Genomic DNA, 23,379 nt, shown 5'->3' on the forward strand with positions numbered 1-23,379 from the left:
CCGCTATGAAATACAGGTGTTAATGTGTTTGGAAGATATGCTGTTGCTTTTTCCAGCAAAGAAACACGTCAGAGGAAAGCGGATGTGTAAAGTCTGTCTCCCAGAGGAAGAGGTACCGCAGGAGCTGAGGTCATCTAGGAAAACCACTGGAATCCAGTATCCAGCCCTGCTGAAACAGGGAAGGTGATCCCAGCTGAAACACTAAGACTATCCACCTTGTTTGTGTCTCTGCTGCAGAAAGCTCCTAGGACAGCACATGCCCTTTGAAGTCTTATCCCATAAGCCCGAGAAAACTGCAGTAAGAAACCACTCATCAGGAGAACAGGACTAGAATGTAGTGACCCCTGCTGAAAGCAAAAGAAACAATTCAGAAGATTTTTACCTATTTTAATAGATAATAGTTTTGTAAGAAAGACTTCTTTTTTTTTTGCATTGAAAACAGACCACTATGAGAAATACAACACTGAAGTAGTTAAGCTTTTGGTCCAATCCAGTATATCGATTCCTACACAGTTTTGCCGTTACCACTTACCCTGAAAATGTTGTAGTGATTTCACATTTGGATTATGTGCTCTGAATTGGAAAGCGCATTAAGACAAACAATATTTCCTCTCTCTCCTTCATTCCGATTGCAATGACCACAACATTAAATACATCGTGGCATACAAGTAGAAATTAAATTAACAAAGATGAATCAATATGATTTATAGCAGAATATTCTATTTTCTCAAAATCAAGAACACTCTTGGTATTCTGAAATTAAAAAGTAATTAACATCAAGATATTAAAGCAGTGAAAAATTTCCCTTTCACCTACAACACTGTCATTATACAAATTGATGATTTATTCTATTCTGTTGCTCATAGTGTGTAAAAACATCACATGTATGATAAAAATAATATTTTGTTCTTGTTTTTAGAACAGCACATGTAGTGAAATTACTCCCACGAGCTAAAACTCTCTTTTTGCAGGGTCTTTTACAATAAAAATAAAAATCTGTCTTTTGTAAACTACCATGGTGACCTCTCCTGGTAGAAAAATATATGACCTCTAACCATGAAAACACTCAATCAGATTAATTCTTAAAGGAGGTATTACACCTGGCCCACTTTATAGTTTATTTTTTCGTGCCATATCCTTAAAGATCTAGATGCCATTTACAAATCAAAACTGACACACAAACTACTAGATCATGAAGAAAACATTACAGCCTCCTACTGTATAGGCAAAAGCCCATACAAGAGGCTTTGGCAACTTTTTAAGTTTTTCAATAGAATAATCTTACATTAAGACAAAATCATAACTGTATATATTAGGGGATTAAAATTTGGGACAAAGTGGAAGGATAAAATGTTACCTAAAAGGGACAATGAAGGAAGTCTGGAAAAATAGATGGACATAAGCATATGTCTGGTTTGCTGAAAAGATGGATTTTTTCCTTTTGTGGCATAAACTTTTTAAATAAAAACAATAATTTCCATGGGAAATTTAAGTAAAAGTACTCCTAAACGCTTTATTTATTTTTAGTCTCAGTCACTTAGCTACTGTGATGTTGCACTCAGACAACTTCAAGGTTTGCCTATGGTCGCGCAAAAAGTCTGGGCTAATACATCAGCAACTCTTTGAGAACAGCTCAAGACACTCTTCACTTTGAACAACCACCCAACAAAACTAACTAGTGAAAATATATATTTTTTTTTAATAATATACACAGACACGTGAAAGAAAGCTTTATACATCAAGAAGCAGACATGTCCATGTAAGATTGATGATCTCCCAGAGAAGAAAGTGGCTGAAGAGGAAGCATAACTTTAAACACTACGGTAAATAAGAGTTTAAAGGATCATGCTTAGAACAAGGAGTATAAAAGGAAGACTTACATGCAAGTTACAAATATTAAAAGTTAAAAAGAACAGTTGAGCAAGCAAAATTTTTTTAATGAAAGACATCATAAGCAATCAGCACTGATTTGATTGATCTGTTGAACTCACAGGGGAAATTTCAACAAGTGAAACCAAAAAGAAGTAAAATGGTTAAAAAGTCTGGGAAATATGGTCAATGGAAATAGAGTTGACCCATGACAGGAATCCACAGTAATGATAAAAGTGCATATATTTATTTTAAGAACAAGTAGATTAAAACCAACTCTAGTATTTAAAGACTAACTTTTTCTTCCCTTAATTTTTACCAAACCAGTTGTAAATATATCAGTGAAGAACTGAAGTATGAAATTACTTCAGGCAGGTGGGGTTTCCGATTAAAAAGAAATAATGCTATGCCTGTTGTCTTAATTTCTCAGAATATGCATTTTGAAAAAAATTGATGTTAAAAAAAGAATAACAAGCAACAGGTAAGGAAGATGGAACAAAAAGACAGCTGTCAGGTTTTACCATCTTCAAGAGCAACACCCTTCAAGAGCTATGTCCCTGTGAGAAAAGTGCACGGGGACACAGTGCTGGAGATCAGGCAGGAATCACAAACCCATTCTGCACTCAGTCACATGGTATTTAAGAAGCACTTATGAAAACCATTGGGAAGGTTGCAAATAAACACAAGTAATAATTAGCAGTCAATTCTATCAAAGGCAGAAAGCGAACAGTGTTGACTCAAGATTGACTGTAGGAAATCCCATAATCACTGCTCTTGACTTGTATTTGGAAGAAGCTATTAAAAAGGCAAGTGAACCCTGGATAATATCTCCATGAGTGCCAAAAGTGTCTACATAGTAATTAAGTAGGGTAAAAAAAAAAGACAGCCATTTAACAGGGTTTCCCCCCCTGTTTTTGCCAAAAGTATTAATCCATTTTTTAAAAGAAATTTTAAACCACTTCCCAAGTTCTGATCCTCACATGCCAGGCTTTACCACGAGGTCCACAAAAAGGCAAGAAAGCCACATTCCTTCCCCTTCCCCTACCCTCAAATTGTTACTCTTAGAACATACCATATACCCTAACTACCCACATACTGGTACTCAGGCATGGCATGATAATTTGTGAGAGTGTATACCAAGTTCATAAACACCATCCTGGGCTGGATTGTTTCAGAAACTTGTTCTTAATATACAATAGAATAAGTTCCCTCTTTTCAGCAGTCCCAGCTACAGAACTGCACATAGTCATCGCTCACACTGCTCTTTTGGCTCAGTATGCTGCTCAGTTTTGCCAATTCGTTCTGATGATCAAAGTGGAGGATTTCTTAAAGTGGTACCTGCTCCAATATTTAGGGCATGAGATACTGGAAGAAATGCACAGAGACATCAGACAGGGGACATAAAAGAGGCATGACAGGGTGTTAAGCACTTAGTGCACCAAATCAGGATCTGACAACAGGCCACTAAAGGTGACATCATGGTGGAAGTTTGTCACGGAACAAATGACCAGGATAAGAAGGCAGGCAAAGTTTTCTTTAAACAACTCAAGAAAGTTTCTAGATCATGCCCTGGTGCTTATAGAGGACTTTAATTCAGCTAGCACCTATTTGAAGAGCAACACAGTGAGATGCAAGCAATCTGAGATATTTCTGGAGTGTTTCGGGACTTTTAGGTATAGGTATTGAGCAGGCAACTGTGAATGAAACACAGCTGGGTCTGCTGTTCAGATATACAAGGAAAAATTAGTTGGAGACAGACAATACCTTGGGTGTAGCATCCAAGAAATAATGTAATTCAAGATCCTGAAGGGAGTAAAGACCCTATACTTCAGGAGAGCAAACTTCCAATTATTCAGGGAACTGATAGTTGGGATGCCCTGAGAGGCAGCTCTGAAGGGTCAACAAGCTCAGGATAGCTAGCAGGTCTTTAAAGACAATCTCCTCCAAATGTAAGGAAGTGATAAAAGCTAACAACAAGAGAACAAGGGGAGTAATTATCCCCCTTTACTTATCACTCATTAGACTGCATCTAGAATACTGCACCTGCTTTTTTTCCACCACTACAAGAAAGACTTTGATTAACTGGAGGAAGTTCACCATAGGGCCATCAAGGTGGTCAGGGTGTTGGACCACATGTCCTATGAGGAGAGACTGAGGGAACTGGACTTGTTCAGCCTGGAGAAATTAATGCATGGGGGACCTCTGAGTTGCCTATCAATACATAAAAGGAGGTTATCGAGAAGATGGGTCCAGGTTCTTAACAGCAGTGCATGTCAGGAAGATGAAAGAAAACAGACCACGGTAGAAGGATAAAAGAAAACAAACCAAAGCTGAAACAAGGTTCATACTGGATATAAGGAAAACCTTCTTCACCTTGTGGGATGGTCTGACATTGGAACAGGCTGCCCTGAAAGGCTATGCAGACTCCATCCTGGGAGCTTTTCAAGACTCAACAGGATAATGTCCTGAGTAACCCGGTCTGATCTCATCACTGACCCTGCTTTGAGCAGGAGGTTGAAGAGACCTCCTGAGGTCCCTTCCAACCCAAATTATTCTATGACTGTATGAGAAGAAGAAACCACCAAGGCACGTGGTTCCAGAGTTCTGCGAGATCCAGCATTTGCATGCTATGACAACTGGAGATGCTATTGACTCCCATTATGCAGTCTGTAACTAGAGTGGCCACAGTTATTTTGGAAAACCCTATTTGCCCTTCCTGTTTGGAAAATTCCAGCATCTGCAGGAGCTGAAGAGAGTGGCAGGCCGTGCAAATTTAGAAGGCAGATGGTAATGTAGTATTGCCTTAACTTCTCCAGGCATTGTACAAGAACTTTCTCATGCAGCAGTTCCTAAATACTGATGGATAGACAAGTGAAAAAACTCCCCACAGTACAGGTCCAGGACCAAGGAAAGCAGGGGAAATGAGAGATTCCTTATCATACCACACTACCTGTAGCAATCTGAATAAAAAACAACTGCAAGTACACTTAAGCTTTGTGGATTGTGAAAAAACATGTACATTGTCATTCTACCTAGAAGTCTTGTAATCCATTTTAAACACTATTTGAAATGCTAAGCTTCTCTCTGCAAGTAAAAATAAAAATAATCAGGAGGAATTATGTTCTTCACTATCCATTCTGTTGGTGTTTATCAGCACGATTCATTGTGCCAATGCCACCGCCACTTCCCCCATTTGCTGGCTTGCTAAATAGTCAGAGGAGAAAAAAAAAACACAACCAGGAATTACCAAAGATCATACAATGTATGTAAGTACATGGAAAAATTAAATTAGATTATCTCACACAGAGCTGGCAAAAACCCTTCCAAGAGTGGCAGTGAATACACAAAGTGTTTGGTGGTATGAGAACAAAATCATTCTTCAAATGACAGGATTTGCAAGCTCAAGACAAGCAATTTTACCAGTCCTACTACCGCAGAAGTAAACTGATTTTACCGCAATGACGATCAAATGGAGATTTACATGTTGTCTTTTCCTCATAAATGCAAAGAACAAAAGTTTTCTTTAAGCCCAAGCAAGGACATCAAATAGAGCAATTTACAGCATTTGGGGAGGTCTAGCGTTAGCCTATATCAGAAGCTGTGGCTGTGCAACAGCTTCAGTAGTCTCAAAGATGACAGATTAGCCTTAACATTCAAATGCAGGGGGAAAGATGGTTTTTTTTCCTCCAGAATTCACTTAAATTTTCAGAGACTCGAAAACATATGCTTGACAGGGAGTGGGGGGAATAAGGGTTTGGGGCTTTTTTTACTTTAAGTTCCAGCAACTGCTTCTTCAGGTCCCTTTTTCCATTCAAACTACAAACACTGCTTTGGCGGGCCTTCTTGATATGATATTCTCTCCTTGTTATATTCACATAACTTGTCTGAATGAGGACAGGTTTCACACTTGACAAGAAATTATCTTACACCACCCAGATGTATTAAGAACATTACAAAATTTAGTCTTTAAAACACAAGACTTTAGTGGCTTAGGATACATCTGCAGTTACATCTGTTACTAATGTGCCATATCTACTTCAATGACACAGAAATGTCGCAAGTCTACAAAAAAGAACTGACTTAATTTGCCCTAAAAGCAGTCTTTCAAGTGTTGTAGTTGAAGTGAATTTATTTCAGAAGAAACTCTAAACCCCATAGTTTTAAGACAAATGCTTTCTAGGCAAGTGAACTTAGTGTAGCCAGGAGAACAGCTAACCTCTGTGCTGGCCATTTCTAGGAAGGAAGCTCAGGAAACAGCAGCGAGGAAAACAAACTCAGGAGAGGTATCCTGCAGCGTAAGACCAAGAAATTGTTCCAGCACTGTCACTGACTATGCATGATTCATTTGTTAGATGATAACATCACTTAAAAATAGATGTCAATGCTATGTGGGCACTATGTGAACAACACATCTGTCTTCATCTAGTTATTTTTTGTCCAACAATAATATGTGTCTGCATGTGCACCTATCATCTACACGAAAACAATCAACTAAGCACCGAATCCTTGCCAGTATTACTGTTTTGGATGGTGGTTATCCTTCAGTGAGTATGAGAAGACTACATATCACGGGCAGAATACTGCACTTTGCTTAACACTGAACATGGTTTAAAGGCCAAGCAACACTTGTTACAGGATTAACATTAATCAAAATCCCAGAATAACTGAGGGATCCTAATGATGGCTTAGTCAATTGCACATGAAAGCCGCATATACTAATGTAGTCTAAGCCACAGGAAAACAAATAAGTAACCGATTTTTATTTTCAAACCAGACGGAAAACCAAAATCCATCACATTAGAAGTCACCACTTAGCAAAAAGAAATTACACTAAGAATACTGAGATTATCACACATTGAGATCAGAGGATTTGAGTGGCTAAAATTACAGATATTGTGAGCTCTGTTTAAAAGTGATTTACTCCATTTTTATCAAGAATGGTTCATCGCCATTCTTCACCTCTTAAGGTGAAGAGGGAGAGGGCAGAACAGAGAAGGAACATTGTCAAGAGTCCTCATGGAAATTATTTGTACTTCTGTTTCTCACCTACTTCAAATTAACACTTAAAAATATTGTATGTATGTTGCAACAGTTTATAGATGGCTGCTGGATGTGATTTCACATTTTTAAGAGACTTAATAGCTCAGGACTAGTAGCACAGTTCAGGTACATTTCATCTGTAAATTAAACACCCAGTCGAGTGATAAAGGAATTGTTCCCTGGCTACCGTGAAAACAATAAGCAACCTCTGTGTACCTCCAGGTGAGCAGACTTTTCTGTCACAACACCTGTTGTTTAAATTACTAAAGATTCCAATAGCAAGAAAAGGATATTTGATAAGCCACACAGTGTCCTTATGCTTTTGCAAAACACCAAGTACAAAATTTCATGTATGCTCAAGAAGAACCGGACACCCTAGTGGATTGCTAACAGCCACAACAGTTAACAAGTACCAACTTCAAAGCCAAATCACTGAGGCATAGAAATGTGATAGGAGCTCTTCCTTCCTGTTCTATATACCGGCAAACTAGGCCAACAGAAATAACTTACCCCCAAGATTCAGATACTTCTGAAGACCATGGTTCTTGGCCAATTTTTTACCATATGACTAAGAAGAGATATTTTTTAAAAATACATTCCTGCCTATAGAATATCCTGTTCCACACTGCGTAAGACTGACGAACACTAGTCATCCACTATAAGAGCTACAGTTTCATAGTTTATGAAAAGTAAATATATAAAAACTGTTAATCTACCACATACCCTCATAGTTTACAGATCTAGAAAATAATCATCCTCATTAAACTATGAGCTTCCTTCAATAAAAGCAGGTAATATTTTAAATGTCCTGGTAGCATGAGGATTTTTAACTGTTATCTCCCTTGTTCAGCTAAAGCAATTTAGATTTAGTCAAACTGACTTGAGTCTTTCCCAAAAATGGTCACTTACCATCCAGAAAAGGGTTCCAGTGGCAAATTCAGAATAATGCTCTATAGTAGACAGTACACTGAATATTAAACAGATCAGCACCAAGAGAAATCTGTAAAATGAAAACAGTGTTTAGTGACTTGTCAAGTTGAACTGCAAATCTAGATCTAGTTTTAGCTCTCATTCACATAACTTTTTTCATCACAAGTACTTTGTGTTTAACCAGTTCATTCTTGCTAGTCAAGTGAATATCATCATTTTGCATTCAATAACTTTTAAGATACATGGAATAAAAACGACAGGATGGCTGAATACAGTTACATCAATAGCTAAAACTCACATTATCAAGTACATGGACAGTGGGATTGAGTGTGCCCCCAGCAAGTTTGCTAACAACACCAAGGTATGTGGTGCAGTTGACACACTGGAGGGGAGGGATGCCAGCCAGAGGGACTTTGACAGGCTTGAGATGTGGGTCTGTGCAAACCTCATGAAGTTCAACCAGGCCAAGTGCAAGGTCCTGCATGTGGGTCGGGGCCATCCCAAGCACAAACACAGGCTGGGTGGAGAATGGATTGAGAGCAGCCCTGAGGAGAAGGACTTGGGGGTGTTGGTGGATGAGAAGCTCAACATGAGGTGGCAATGTGTGCTTGCAGCCCAGAAAGCCAACCACATCCTGGGCTGCATCAAAAGAAGTATGGCCAGCAAGTCAAGGGAGGTGATTCTGTCCCTCTGCTCTGCTCTGGTGAGACCCGTCTGGGGTACTGTGTCCAGCTCTGGTGCCCCCAACATACGAAGGACATGGACTTGTTGCAGCAAGTCCAGAGGAGGGTCACAAAGATGATCAGAGGGCTGGAGCATCTCTCCTATGAGGACAGACTGAGACAGTTGGGGCTGTTCAGCCTGGAGAAGAGAAGGCTCTGGGGAGACCTTATAGCAGCCTTCCAGTATCTAAAGGGGACCTACAGGAAAGATGCGGAGGGACTCTTTATCATGGAGTGTAGTGATAGGACAAGGGGTAATGGTTTTAAGGTGAAAGATCGTTGACTTACATTAGATATTAGGAAGAAATTCTTTACTGTGAGGGTGGTGAGGCACTTGAACAGGTTGCCCAGGGAGGTTGTGGATGCCCCATCCCTGGAAGTGTTCAAGGCCAGGCTGGATGGGGCTTTGAGCAGCCTGGTCTGGCGGGAGGTGTCCCTGCCCATGGCAGAGTGGTTGGAACTAGGTGATCTTTAAGGTCCCTTCCCACTCTAACCATTCTATGATTCTGTGATAATTTCCCATAGCTTGCTATAGTGAATGTTTCATGCTACACAATTTATGTGCTGTGGTAGAAAGGTATCATAATTGATAATGCATTAATTAAAGTAGAATTAGACATATGACTGGAGTGAGAAACAATAACTTCATTGAAAAATGTTCCATTAAATGCATTCCATAAATTCAAAGCATACATAAATGCAGAAGAAACAGCTACTACCACAGTATTTCTAGTACCACTATTCAGACCAACAAAAAAATTTAGAAGTCTCAAAGTCTCAATATTAACTCCTGTCCCCCAAAATAGTTTAAAAAAGCAAAATAGTTTTAAAAAGCCATGAGAATTGGAAAACAAAATGTACAACTGAATCACACTCAGTTGATTAAATGCTTAAATGCTGGCAGAATACCCATTACTTTAAAGTGTACAATGTCCCAGCCGTCTTTCCACCATTGGCAACATGTTAAACATTTAAACAACTGGTGAAAATAAATGAGGTATGAAAAACTCTGTTGGACAGACCAGAAAGGCAGACTTCTGATATGTTTGCACTACAGTTTTCACCATCTCTTAAGGTCATGCAGAAAACAAGAAAAAAATAAGAAAACTGAAATTTCTTCCATTAACATCCAGAAACATTCCATCTTGTGTACCAGCCAGTCCAGCTGTCATTTCCTGTGATTCCACGCCAAGAGGCTGTATCTAAACTCCTAAACTCCCAAACTCCCAAACCAGCAATTAAAACCTTAACAATCCTGCATGTAATGAGACATTTTTCCAATGAGAAACCCTTCTGAAGAAGATAAACACTACTGACAAGGCTAGTTCAAGAACTTCAAAACAAATGACAGACTAACAGCCCCGGTGGCTCTACTATTGAAATGTTGAGATTTCAGAAAACAGATATAAACACACTAACTATGCTTAGTGTGCTTTTGATGACTTTCACATGAAAAACATAGTAGGAAGAGCTTATCAGGAAGGGCAAAAATTCATGTTCAACCTAGAGACCAGTGACAAGAAGAATTCCTTAGGAGTCTAACCAGGGACTTGCCCTGGTCAACATATTCATCAGTGTTCCAGAAGGGGAGAAGAAATGCATCTCATCAAATCCACATGTGACACCAAACTAGGGGTTCAGTCAATAAGCCTGAGGGCAGAGCCACTGGTTAGACGTGTCGGGACAGGCAAAGGAACAAGCCAACAGGAATCTCATAAAACTCAACATAAACAAATGTCAGCTCCTGCACGTGGTATGGGGCAGGCTCAAACCCACATTGGATGAAGACTGCCCATATCTTGGGCTGCATCCCCTGTAGCCCTGCCAGCATGTGAAGGGTAGTGATGGTTCCCTTTTGCCAGACTACACCTGGGATAGTGCACACAGATGGGACCCCAGGGTACAGCACAGAGGTGACAGATCAGAGGGACCTTGACACAGGGCAAAAGCAGCGTGAGGACAACCCTTACCCGGCATGAGCGGGGACAGGTGCCACCACACTAATGGTGGTGGAAGCCTTACCCCTAGTGCCCACCATGTGTCCCACTTGCCCCAAAGCCCTGTACATCTTCCAGTCGCCTCATCTGTTCCCTTCACCTTTTTCTGCCCCCAGGAGTTGCCATTTTTTAACAAAACATCACACACCACTTGTTCACAGGCTGCCCTGTGACAGCCTGATAGGACCAGCTGCCTCTTCCTGTCTACATGAGAAAGGCATCAGAGAGGGATGCTCCTCTCCATGATATATGTGAAGATGCATGTTTTTTTATGTCATGCCCCACATGTTTTCATACTTCTCTGTGATTGGATGGCTGCCATTTTTTTGAAACTGTCATACCCACATGATCTCGGACCACCCTCTGACTGGGCTGCTCATTTCATTTGGACCAGGAAGTGCTCATATAAATACATATATATATATATATACACACACACACATTTTTGTATATACATAGGTTTCTATACATAGAAATAGATATATAATATAAAGACTATATAGACTATAGAATTGTTGTGGGTTGACCCTGTCTGGCTGCCAGATGCCCACTCAAGCCGCTCTCTCACTCCCCCTCCTCATCAGGACAAGGGGAGAAAATTAGATGAGAAGGTTCGTGGGTCAAGATAAAGACAGGGAAACCGCTTGCCAATTACTGTCATGGGCAAAACAGATATAACTTGGGAAAAATTAACTTAAATTATTGCCAGTTAAAATAGACTTGGATAGGGAGAAACGAAGAAAACTAAATCATCTCCCCCCCCAGCGTCCTTTCCCAGGCTATATTCCTTTGTTCAAGGCCAGGCTGGATGGCCCTTTGAGCAGCCTGGTCTAGTGGGAGGTGTCCCTGCCCATGGCAGGGGGGTTGGAACTAGATGATCTTTAAGGTCCCTTCCAACCCGAACCATTCTATACTATGATTCTGTGATTCCCAGCTCTTCTACCTCCCTCCCTCACACGCAGCCCAAGCCACACAGAGGGGATGGGGAATGTGGGGTTGCGGTCAGTCCGTAACACTGTCTCTGCCCCTCCTTCCTTCTACTCACACTTCTTCCGATGCTCCATCATGGGCCCTTCCACGGGCTGCAGTCCTTCAGGATAAACCTGCTCCAGCCTGGGCTCTCCAGGGGCTTTAGGGGCACCTCTGCTCGGCTGCCTGGAGCACCTCCTCCCCCTCCTGCTGCTCCTCTCACCTCCATGCTCCCAGGGATGTTTCTCATGTTATTTTTATTTTTTTTCCCCTCTCCCCTCACAGCCTATGCTGTGTTTTTGGCCTTCCCTTAATGTGTTTTCCCCGAGGCACCCCACCCGTGGCGGAGGGGCTGGGCCGTGCCCCGCGGCGGGTCGGTTGGAGCCGGCTGGAACCGGTTGTGTCCGGCAGGGAGCGGCCCCGCCCGCTCCTCACAGGGGCCGCCCCCCACAGCCCCCACTGCCAATGCCGGGGCACCAAAACCCAATACAAGAATATATAATACGGAATATAGAATACAGAAAATAAATACACGTATAAATATAGACATAAAAGAGCATACAAATAGGCATAATACGTTACTTATTTACTCACACATGCACTTTATATATATATATACACACACACAGAGTAAAAAGTACGTGTATTTGTATGTGTGTACATACACAGAGGGAGCAGTGAGAGTGAGGCGATTCCATTAAAGAGGTCAGGCACCAAGGGTGACAACGGCACAGGCAAGGCCATCCCCCAAGTCACCAGGAGGCAGATGTGCAATGCCTAAGGAGGGCAGCGGTGGTGAGAGCCATCGGCTCCACCAGCCTTTCGGTGATTTCTCGTACAAGGGGAAGTAGGGATGACGGCTGTAAAACAAAGTTAAAAGTTTATCAAGAAGTTTCACGTGGGACTTGGTTGAGGCATCAAGGAACCTACCTAACCTTGAACAGGATGTGAAATGAAACAATGATGCGTCTTACGTGTTCTTTTGCAGTTGCTGACTTAGACATAAGATAGCAAAATATAACTTCTGGACCAAATTCAAGCCAAGAGTGTATCCCAAACTAACCTTGAGTAATTACAATGCTAAAATACACACCCCTTTGTGAATAATGAGCATGCTAATCAGGTAACCTCCCTAAATGTTTTAAACATGATCTTAGGTGCATATGTATAGTTACGAGTGGCGAATGAATCATTATTGACCGATCGGCTGTATTTCATCATTATAAACATTGGGCAGTTTGAAACGTGAGGTGCACTAGCTCTTGTTAAATGCCCGGCACCCAGTTCTGCAGAACTGAAATAAAACCAAATATCTCAACTCAGTGTATTGGTTGGCTCTTGCACACCGTGTGAAAAACCCTCATTTAGGGACAACAGGGAGGCAGGCCCAGCATCCATTCCAGAAGCCCAGGCAAGAACAGCAAGGGACATGACTGTAACATAGGTCCAAGGTCTGTCCAACAGACAGGGAATGGTGGAAGACTGGAGACAAAGCTACCTACAACATAGATTCAAGTTTAGCACTTGCAAAGAACTACTTGGGTACGGAAAGACCCAGAATACGTTTGCCTCAGATGGAGGGCAGACAGAGCCAATATTCTTTATGCAGCACATTCAAACCACGACTAGAACCAGGGGAAACAGGAGAATGAGGATATCTACGGGCACACAAGGACCCTTCAGCTTTCCCTTTTCTCTTGTAGGAATGCTTCAGATTTTTAGACTGCCTCAGGATCCCCAGGAACACTGAACAGAGGATAATCAACACTGAAAACAGTTCTCATTCACATAACTGGCACGCTTGGTCGGGTCTTTCACATGCTGCAAGTCAACTGCATGTATATGCTAAGACAGACAAAGAGAGACGGTTGTTTCTCAGCTGCCACACAGACAACAGCTGACTTCGTTCAAGCCTAAAATGGGATTTGAGGATATAAAAAAATTCCTGCTTCCACTCGTATGGCTCTGGAAGAGCTCTGTCACTCTTACCCACAAGTAGAGATTTGAGAAGATCTGGGCCACCATTAATAACCAAATTTCTTAAGTAGTAGTTAGATCTCGACATGTACAACTGTCTCTGAATCAAATGTGCATTTATTCAGTATCTACCTATCCTGATCCATGCTATTAAGACTGACCTTTAACATGGATTATCCAAGTTCCTAATCAACATATACGGGGTTTTTTGTCAGCACCCATTTCTAGTTCCTTTTGAGCTGAGGGCAGGTGAACAGTATCTGATAGCTGGTTAGGTAACTGCTCCATTTGATATCTGCTGTTGTGCATTCTTGCACTTAAATGCACTTAACCTGATTAATATGGAAGTACACAAGTAAGTTTTTGAAAAATTTCTTTCCTTGTGTACTTTGAGAGGCTCTAAAAGGCTTATTTGTAATGTAGTTATAATTCATGTATGAGTGTAATTGCAATTCAAATTAAAAGATACAAGAGATATGGGATACAAAGACAGAATTTCTAAAATAGTAGCAAACAAAAGTGTGCTATTATCAAGTGTTTGTAACTGCGAAACTGGAGGAATATTAATTGCAGTCTAGAATTTATTTATTTGAACTCCAGTCAGAGAGGCACAATGCAAATTTGAAATAATATGGTAAAGCTATGCTGGTGGAAGTCACTGGACTTTCCCATACTGGAGATTACTGAAGAAACTTTCAAGACGATACCAACTACACCAGCACTGTAGTGGAACCATCCGTGTTCAGGCTTTTCATACAGCATAAATGAAACATAATTGTGTTAACACAGCTCAATATCTGAACTAATTATTAGCTTTTAGGGAATATCTTATGATTTGATCTGGTGCAATGCTCTGTTAATTGGGCTATACTACTTTTTAGTCCCAAACTATTCCCTGCGTATGGTGTCTAACACTTCCATGTATAGATACACTAAGTCAGCTGTCATTCACACAGAATTTTCAGTGCTGCATTCTACTGTATGGTGTTGAAACTCCCTCTTTCATCTCTATAAATACCAGGATTTTTCACTTACTCTTCTCTAGACTCGCAGCAGAACACATTAAGAAAGCCACACAATTAATACAGTACACTTTGTAAACTCAGAAGAAAAAGGGAGTTGAGAATTAGCAGAATATGAACTTTAATATCTAAAGTCAAAGGGAAAGCATGATGCAAGAGAAAGTGAAGCAAAAAAGTCTCTTACCAGAAAGGTTAGGTAAAAAAAAAAAAAAAGAAAAAGAAAAAGATAAAATCTGCATCTTTTTTTATGTAGTTGTTTCCTGAAACCAACACAGAGTCCAAATTCAGCATATGACCCTTTTTAATAAAATTGGAGAATCAGTCATTACATGAAGCAAAACCATACACTTTTGCAAACTGTAGAATATGAATGAGTCTTTGGTTCAACAATATCAAGCAGCTAAGTTAGCACATTTATATTTAATGTTTCGTATTTCCCAAGGCATTCGAGCATGGCCAGCAGGTTGAGGGAAGTGAGCCCTCTCCTCTGCTCGGCACTAATGGGGCTGTGCTGGGAGGGCTGGGACCTAGTTTGAGCTCCCCAGTGCCTACAGGCAGGGACACCAGGGATTGACTCTGGCAGAGGTCCCCAGGATGGGGCCATGCCTGGAACACATGGCCTGCACGGGAAGGCCAGCAGCACTTCCCATGATGCGGGAGAAGCCTTTCTCTCTGGCAAGGAAAATGGTCCACAGGAAGAGTCCCAAGGAAAGCAGCCCTTGCACATTGGATACGTCTTAGCTGAGGGCCAGCTGGTAAAGGCATAAGATTCAGCAGCACCGTGTAAGAGACCAAGCCAAACCTGTGCTGATAGGAGTAAAGGAGAGGAGCCAAATAGGCAACATGTTTATCATGCTTACTGAAAATCAAAATTTGATTTCCCTGAGTCTCTTATATTCAGGAAGCTGTTTCACCATTTTTGATGGTATTAACAAAGAAAAATGTGTTTGTGGTGGGCATCTTAATGATTTCTAGTTCTTCATTACTGGCAAATACCTGGGGCTGAAATGCCTTTAGAAAAAAAAAAAAAGTGAAAGGGAACAGAGATCTAGATAACACATCTTAGTAAGGGCTATCAGTGCTTTTAGCACAGGACAGATCTTAGCCATCGTCTCATGACCATCACCCAATCCTTCTACTTCTTTCACTTCAACATACATATGTTGTGAGCATATTATTCAGCAGTTTTATTTCCAGCCCCAAATGTTTATCTCTCTGAATACGAAAACGTTATAGGGGGTAGAGAGACCTGTCCAAGTCATAATAAAACTGATACGTTGCTTTAATGAGCTACTACACTGATCAAAGATAAACCAGCCAGCAGAGGGGGCAAAAGTCCCACTTTCTTCCTGTAGGCATTATTGCTGGAGAGTGACACTCTCAAAAAAGAAAACCAGAGCAAAGTGTTGAGAACAAGAGACTCTGAAACCCACGCCAGCCTTTGTCAAATGGAAAAGAGCGAGCTGATAAGGAGTTCACAATAGTAAAAGAGTGTAGGCATGGGGATATGCAAATCTTTAGCCTTTCCTAAACACAGCAGAACTGCTTTCCATGTAACGAAAATACAGAGATAAAATTAAGGTACACAGGGTTATAGGATTCTCCTTTTCTTATTACATTTAATATGATAGGAGTACTTCAGCACACAGAAGCATTCACTGGCACTGAGTACCCCACTCCATCAGATGCTGTGCTCCACCAGGCTGTTTCTTCATCCTGACAGCTTTTGCTTCCAATTAGCAATCCCAGTGATGGATAAATGGAGAAAGACACAAAGAGGTGAACAGGCTTGTCCATAAGTACAGTGTCAAAAGCCTATAGAACTTGGATCTCTTAAAGCACAGACCATCGTCCAGTCAATAGTCACGGGAACACAGGAATTTGGCTCGTCCCCGAAATAACCACAGATAACCACGTAAACCACTCAAGCATACACTTACCAAACACTTCTTGGAACTAGTCAGTCTGTTTGTTCTCATCTTCCTTATGAGACTGCTGTTCCACTCCTACCATTGTTACAGATCTTATTTCTAGGCAAAATGCATGTATAAAGATATGGAAAGCCTCCTCTGAGTACAGCCCTTTACTTTCTTCCAGATCCCTGCCATTTCTGTTACTTCCTTTCAAAATCCCTTTGCCTTCTTTTACTGTCATCACTAGCAATAAATAGAAAGCCAGGGGTAATTCACATTCTAAGTATTGTCTATCAAGTTACTGAGGATGACAGTGCACTTTACACCTTTTCTTCTTTTCCATTCTAAGTTATGCAAAGAGAAGAACTGGATATTCTTATGTACCCTGCAGGTATTATCACTACATCTTCAACCACATCTCCTATTAGGCCTCAGAAAAAGTAACCAGATTTGTAAACCTCAAAAAAAAGGGATAAAGTGAGAAAAAGGTGATACACAGAGCAAACGTGTATGTGCATAAGGATGTATGAGGGAGGAACAATCGGTGCCATTTATTTACTAAGGGAACTATAACTATCCAAAGGCTGCTAATACAGCCTGCAAGTTTTGTAATTTCCACCTAATTGTTGCTTCCCTCCTGTATTTATTTGTTGAGACTCTCTCCCTGTCTCTCCCCCTCTCCCCTGTTTTCCATTTCCAATACACACATTAAAACCATTCATAGGACCCCTTAAATTCAGTTAATTTATGGCACTATGTATTCTGGCCAGTGAGCGTCACTCCTTCCCAGTGAATAACAAAGGCATCATTTTACTAGCATAGGATAGGCTGGATATTCTACGGATATATCATGTCCTCATATAAAATGCATTTATTTGAAATGTAGAATTACTGCTGATCACTTTTGGTCATAAAAGATTTAAGACTTGCTTTTTGTAAGAGGGGAAGGGTTTGCTTCAGAGTGCCTGGATATACTCCAGTTTCAATAATCTCCTTTGCCAAATCCAGATTGGAACCCTCCTGGTAATCTCAAGCAGAAAGTTTTTCTCTTTCTACACTACACTATTAACAACTTCAAGCACTGAAGTGCCCACATCTAGTGACCATGTTTGTCACTTCTGCCAACTGCATGACACAACACAATGATACCCACGCAGCACATGAAAGTTAAAGCTATTGGTGAAGACACACCTGAGACCGGCATTCAGAGCAAGGCAGGCAAGGACAGTATCAGCTCTAAGCAGTACCAGAGTACCATACTGTGCTATTCTGAGACAGCTCAAAGTAGGGATGAATGGCCTTGAGACTCTTGACCCTGATTCCAAAAAATGAGAAATTATTACAGCCTGTTTATTGGAACCTGGAAGAATAACAAGCCTGGCACAGAAACAGCTAGGTAACATCAGAATGCCTGATATTCAGCCTGAATGCCAGAAAGCACCAGGAGACTTTAGCAACTAACATCATGATGGGGAAATCGGTGGTTTCTTGGTCCCAGTGATAAAAAGCCATGCTAAGCATTGACAGAAGCGAATGAACCATAAGCATGAGGGCAGCTCACATGAGGTGGGCACAGACTAAGTTGCAGTGAGGACAAAGTCAAAGATAACCACAGATTAATCAGTGAGTAAGGAAATCTACAATTACCAATAGCAAGAACAGCAACAAAAAAAAAACCAAACCAAACCAAACCAAACCAAACCAAAAACACCCAAAGAAAGCTTATTTCAAAGGCAGTTCATCTAGTCAACCAGCATGCCATGAACTGGTAGTAAAGATGTTATTCCAGTAATCTCTAACCACAGCAAAGCTGTAGCACAGAGACAACAGGTTTAGAAAAGAACACTATACAATAATTTGTATGGAATTAGGGACACGTGCTGTAGGAGGGGAGAGCAGGTATCAGTTTGTTGCACAGCTCAGCAGCAAACTGCAACGGCAGCATTCTTGCAAGTAGTTTGCCACCAGAGAAAGCTGTGTTTTATAAAAACAAAGTTCTCTTCTTACGTATCCCACCTTGGCTGAAAGATAAAATCAGCCAGTGTCCTAAATCCTAAAACAATCTTAATGATTTTTCCCTTTTATCCTATGGGAAGCCCATATTTATTTTCCAGATAGGCAATTTAGATGGGGAGAATAAAAGCGTTAATAGACATTAAAACTGCTTATAATTACCCAGACAATTGTCAGGGCCTTGTCAGGGCCTGACCTCAGTCCGTCCCAGTCCCCAGGGAGATGACCAATGCATCCAGGCACTGCCCTGGCTGCCCCCTGTCTTTCCCTGATCCCTAGCTCATGTGGTGCGATGGGGTCTGGCTGCAAGGTCCTGCCCAGCTGGCGCTGGGGAGCCCCCCACACTCCCAGTCTCCAGTCCTTGGGGAACCGCCAGCATCCAACCTTCACTGGCCAGGCAGGGGACAACTAACTGATCTTACTGATCTCCTTTCTGCACTTCTCGCAGATGGAGCGATGCTCTTCAGTCATAAGAGAGAAGCGGCAATATACTTTATTGATATAAAACAGTGAGTTAATAAAGTTCAATGGTAAATGCAACAGTGGTTTAACAAGATTCGATGGCAAGGTACACTCAGGTACTATTTACTGCACAGAGGACAGGGTCAGACAAAACTGTCAGGGAGACCCTTTCGTTGAGTCAAGGTTCAGAATGAACCCCCTTGCTTTCTAAACCCCTTCTCAGAGAGGAGTCTAGGTGTGCTTGGATCCAATCCTAGTCCCAGATTTAGTCAATGGTTTATGTCTAAAGGATTATATGTGCACAATCAATCTAAGATATAATCTTAGTGAAGCTTCAGAGTTTAGCATGCTATTAGTCACTTACTGAGGATCTGTTGTGGCAAGGAATCTCTCAGCCTCGAGGAGTAACCTTGAGAGGTGCTCCTACTCAAGGGGAGATCCTGGTGTGGAGCCCGCTGCCGTGCAGGAGAGCTCAACAGGCCCTGGGCTCTCCACTACTTATAAAGTAAGATGATTGACCTATATTTGCATACCAGCAAGAGATCTGGGTCCCTGTACCAAATAGCCTTCAGCTACCATGCTGGCATCCATCCCCCAAAGTCCCGCAGCCATCACGACCCTTACTGGTGGTTAGGGCTTAAGCGGGGTTGGGGGGGGGTGGGGAAAAGGACACAGGGACACACTGCCACAGCACTGTAACATTATGTTACCACTTCCATGTGAAGCTTTCAAATTGCACTGAAACGGGCACTTTTGCAGAATTGTTTTTAAATCCACTGTCTTATACTGAAGCCTTTCAGTGAGATATGAAACTGTGTTTACGGAATGCCCACCTGCTCTTTTAGGCTGCAGCTGCTATTTATTACCCCAACGGTGTAAAGGGGATGTGGAGGGACTCTTTATCAGGGAGTCTACTGATAGGACAAGGGGTAATGGTTTTAAACTGAAAGATCATTGACTTACATTAGATATGAGGAAGAAATTGTTTACTGTGAGGGTGGTGAGGCACTGGAACAGGTTGCCCAGGGAAGCTGTGGATGCCCCATCCCTGGAAGTGTTCAAGGCCAGGCTGGATGGGGCTTTGAGCAGCCTCGTCTAGTGGGAGGTGTCCCTGCCCATGGCAGGGGGGTTGGAACTAGGTGATCTTTAAGGTCCCTTCCCACTGTAACCATTCTATGATTCTACGAATTGAGTTTTCCTAAGTGAGTAACAAAAAAATGCTACAAAAGTCAAGGCAAGACTTGGGGTTGATCATGTCCTCCCAGTTCCAAAATATCTCTTGGATTAATGAGGAGCCTCTCCCTAGGTTGCCTGGTAGGATCTGTACTATTAGATACCAGAACATACAAATCATTTTTCACAGCTGTGATTTTACCATGGTGTAGGTTAGTCTAAGGTTTTCCTTGCTGAACAGCTGTTTCAACTGTTGACTCTATCAACTGTACTGGTACCTAAGGATTTAGTATTTTAAAAAAAAAAAACATCTGAGGAGTATATGCAACCTTTTCTAATAAAAAAAAAAATAGAAATCAATATGCACACACAGGAGAGAAAATTCCTACAAATAAAAAGGTTATCAAAATTACACAATAATCTTATGAAAGCCTTTATAAAAATCCTGCTGCTTTATCTACCACTGGATTCAGGCATTTCAAAAATAGGTTGTAGCCCACAGCAGGAATGTGCTCTCCTTCACACGCAAAACCTAACTTAGTGACTGCAGCCCATCTACCTCTTGAGCAGAATTAGGGGACATATTACCAGCAGATCACCCAGACTGCTAAAGATCATTTTGCTTCCTGATGTATTAGTGAGAGAAAGCACAAATCCCATGATCTGACCCAGTTTTGCCAGTACTGAATGACTGCTAGCATGTGACTATCATTCAAAATGAGAATATTTTGGGGAGTGTGAGACAAACAAATATGTTAGAAATCAAGCCTGCTTTAAGATTCTTAAGAAATTAAGAGTGGGGCTCAGACTGAAGAAAGCAGCTGGGGACTGCTCAGATCTCAGTTTGTTCATTATGATGAGAAAAAAGGCAAAAAGGAAAAGAAGAGATATGCCAGTTTTAATCTTTGTAACCTGTTTAAGATGTTCTTCCTATATACAAGAATTTCCATTCGGAAGTGCTATTTGATGCATGCAATATACGCTTGGTCAAAGGTCTGGAGTGCTATATTTTCCTCTATATGAAGGGAGAGTAACTCCACAAACTCTCGCAAAGGGCTATGATGAGGGGGGAAGCTAATGTGTAAAATGGCCATGGCAAAATAAAATCTCTGAGTGCCTCAAGCGGTCGATTGGGTTTTGCTCATTTATTTTCTTGTGGTTCTGTTGTCTTGTTCTGATGATAAAGATTCTTTTCTGTTCATGGTGTGTTTTCTCATCTCATTTCCTTCCACAGTTTTGCAACTAAAATGCCTGACTTTTAGACAGTGAATTCTGGACACCATTTTAGATGCCAAACAGGAGACAACAGGAACCTGCTTTGCAGGTAACACCTGCAGCTCACTTTAATTTCTGTTATAACCATAAATGGTCATTTCTCCTAAACTATTAAATTCACTATTGCCAATACTAACATATTTTGATATCTTTTCATTAAAGTAGCTTAGTTTCTCCTAAACTCGTAAATCTCTATCTCTCCTCCTCCTCTCAGTGTGCGAGAGGTAGGGGGAAGAACATCTGTTGCCTGCCATTGGCCAATTTGGCCAAACCCATGACACTTGACCACTTTGTGGAAAGTTTCAGTACCTCATCAACTGTTAGAGCTATGGATCAGACTAACATTCTTGGGAAATGGTGGACAATGTGCATGAAGCTAAAACAAAGTCTTTTTACAAGTCCCCCTCCAAAATCAGACCTTTGCAAAGTCCAGGGACACACTTTGATAGGAAGAGGGTTGCTCTCAGGACTCTGAGTGCATCAACATACTCTGTTTTCTCTGGTCAGCCTTTTGGTACACTGACATGGGCATGTCTAGACAGATGTTACTGGAGCTGAAACAGGTGAACCCGAGCTAGCTTTGAACTGGTTAGCCTGGGAACGGCTGTTGGCAGACTATTTCAGCACAGGTTAGCTGCCTAAAATGCTAGGGGTGCTTTCTGGTCTGCTGTGGTAGCAGTATCTGGTCTAACTGGTTTCAAGTGAGTGCATGTATGCTGTCGTGTCCTGGAGCAACAAGTCCTCAGGGAGAATCTCAGGAAACCTGCAGTCCAATAGCAGCGTTTCTGCTCTCAAGTTTCTCTTTACACCTAGCATCTCCTTCCACATCTTCTGCTCCTATCTGCCTGCAGCTGCATCCTGCTCTGTATCTTCCCTACCGCCACCTGACCAGCACATGTCTTGCACTCTGTGTTCCCTGTGCTACCCCACAGAACCATACAAAAATAATCCCTAATTGTATGGAAATTAAGTTTCAGCAAGGGTGCCATTTTTGCCGTTGTGTTCCATAGTCCTTTGTAGGCGGAACAAACCACTTTGTGTTAACAAAAACTATATTTTACTGTCCCTTACACTCCAAGTGTCACTGGGAAACACCATTCAAGACTTTCTACATTTCATTCTTTATATGAATAACATGAAAGAAAATGTTCAATGAGCATATGCATCATTAGTTATTATATTGAAGATCCAGAATACAGAAACAAATATTTCTTTCTAGTGTGTATAATCTCAGTAAAAAGCTCTGCCTTTCCAGTACTATCTCTTTCAGCTGAAAGTAGTGAATAAACCAAGACTCTCAGTCCTACTGCTCAGGTATGTACTTAACAAGACAATTTTCTATCAGCTTCCTCCAAGCTCTGTGACAGTCTTACACCACACAGTTTTGAGTCCCAGAGGACAGGTTCCTCTGAGTGCAAGAGGTGCCTCAGACCAAGGCCTTCCCAATACTAAGAGCTCGTTTTTGATCACAACACCCCAAATTGCTGGAAACCTCCCCCACTGGAGACGCTTTACATTTCCAACACATCTGTTCTTCCTTTTTTCCAAGTAATCCCAAACAGAGGACCTAGACCTGAGGCTGTACAGTCTGTGGGCTGCTGCAGCCTGTCATCTCCACGAGGACAGAAAAGCCTGCTGAAGTGAGCGGAAATGGCAAGTACCTAATTACTACTCCTCACAACCAATATGGAGTGGATCTTCCCATTCTTTATTTGAAGTGTTCAACATTGAACTTGAAACAGATAAGGGATAGTTACTGGTATTATCAGCCGGAGTCAGATAGACTGAAGATGGCAAAAGCAACAGGAGCATTTTAAGGCAGATATAAAACCATATACAAACCCCAAAATGGTGCTGTTCCAGGCAGTGATGTTACAGTATATAATTTCCCTTTCACTCAACACAGGTTCATGGGTGGGCACAACCTCAGCATGAAGCAGCTGGGACTGCTCTCCCCTCTCACTGGCTATGTGGTTTCTAGAGGGGGAAGCAGAAAGAGCTGAAACTGAGACCACTG

At 41.5% G+C, this 23,379-nt stretch overlaps 1 protein-coding gene across 5 annotated transcripts in view; it reads right to left on the minus strand.

Moving 5' to 3' along the window:
- The window catches only part of LOC128908446 (potassium voltage-gated channel subfamily KQT member 1-like), a 516,130-nt gene that overhangs the window by 478,387 nt on the left and 14,364 nt on the right, over window positions 1–23,379 (minus strand). For all 5 annotated transcript variants that reach the window (XM_054198677.1, XM_054198695.1, XM_054198699.1 and 2 more), the window contains exon 3: window positions 7,819–7,909. In XM_054198677.1, coding sequence (XP_054054652.1) covers window positions 7,819–7,909 — 91 coding nt within the window. The remainder of the gene's footprint in view (window positions 1–7,818; window positions 7,910–23,379) is intronic.

This window comes from Rissa tridactyla, chromosome 1 (assembly GCF_028500815.1).
Source record: "Rissa tridactyla isolate bRisTri1 chromosome 1, bRisTri1.patW.cur.20221130, whole genome shotgun sequence".
Taxonomy (NCBI): domain Eukaryota; kingdom Metazoa; phylum Chordata; class Aves; order Charadriiformes; family Laridae; genus Rissa; species Rissa tridactyla.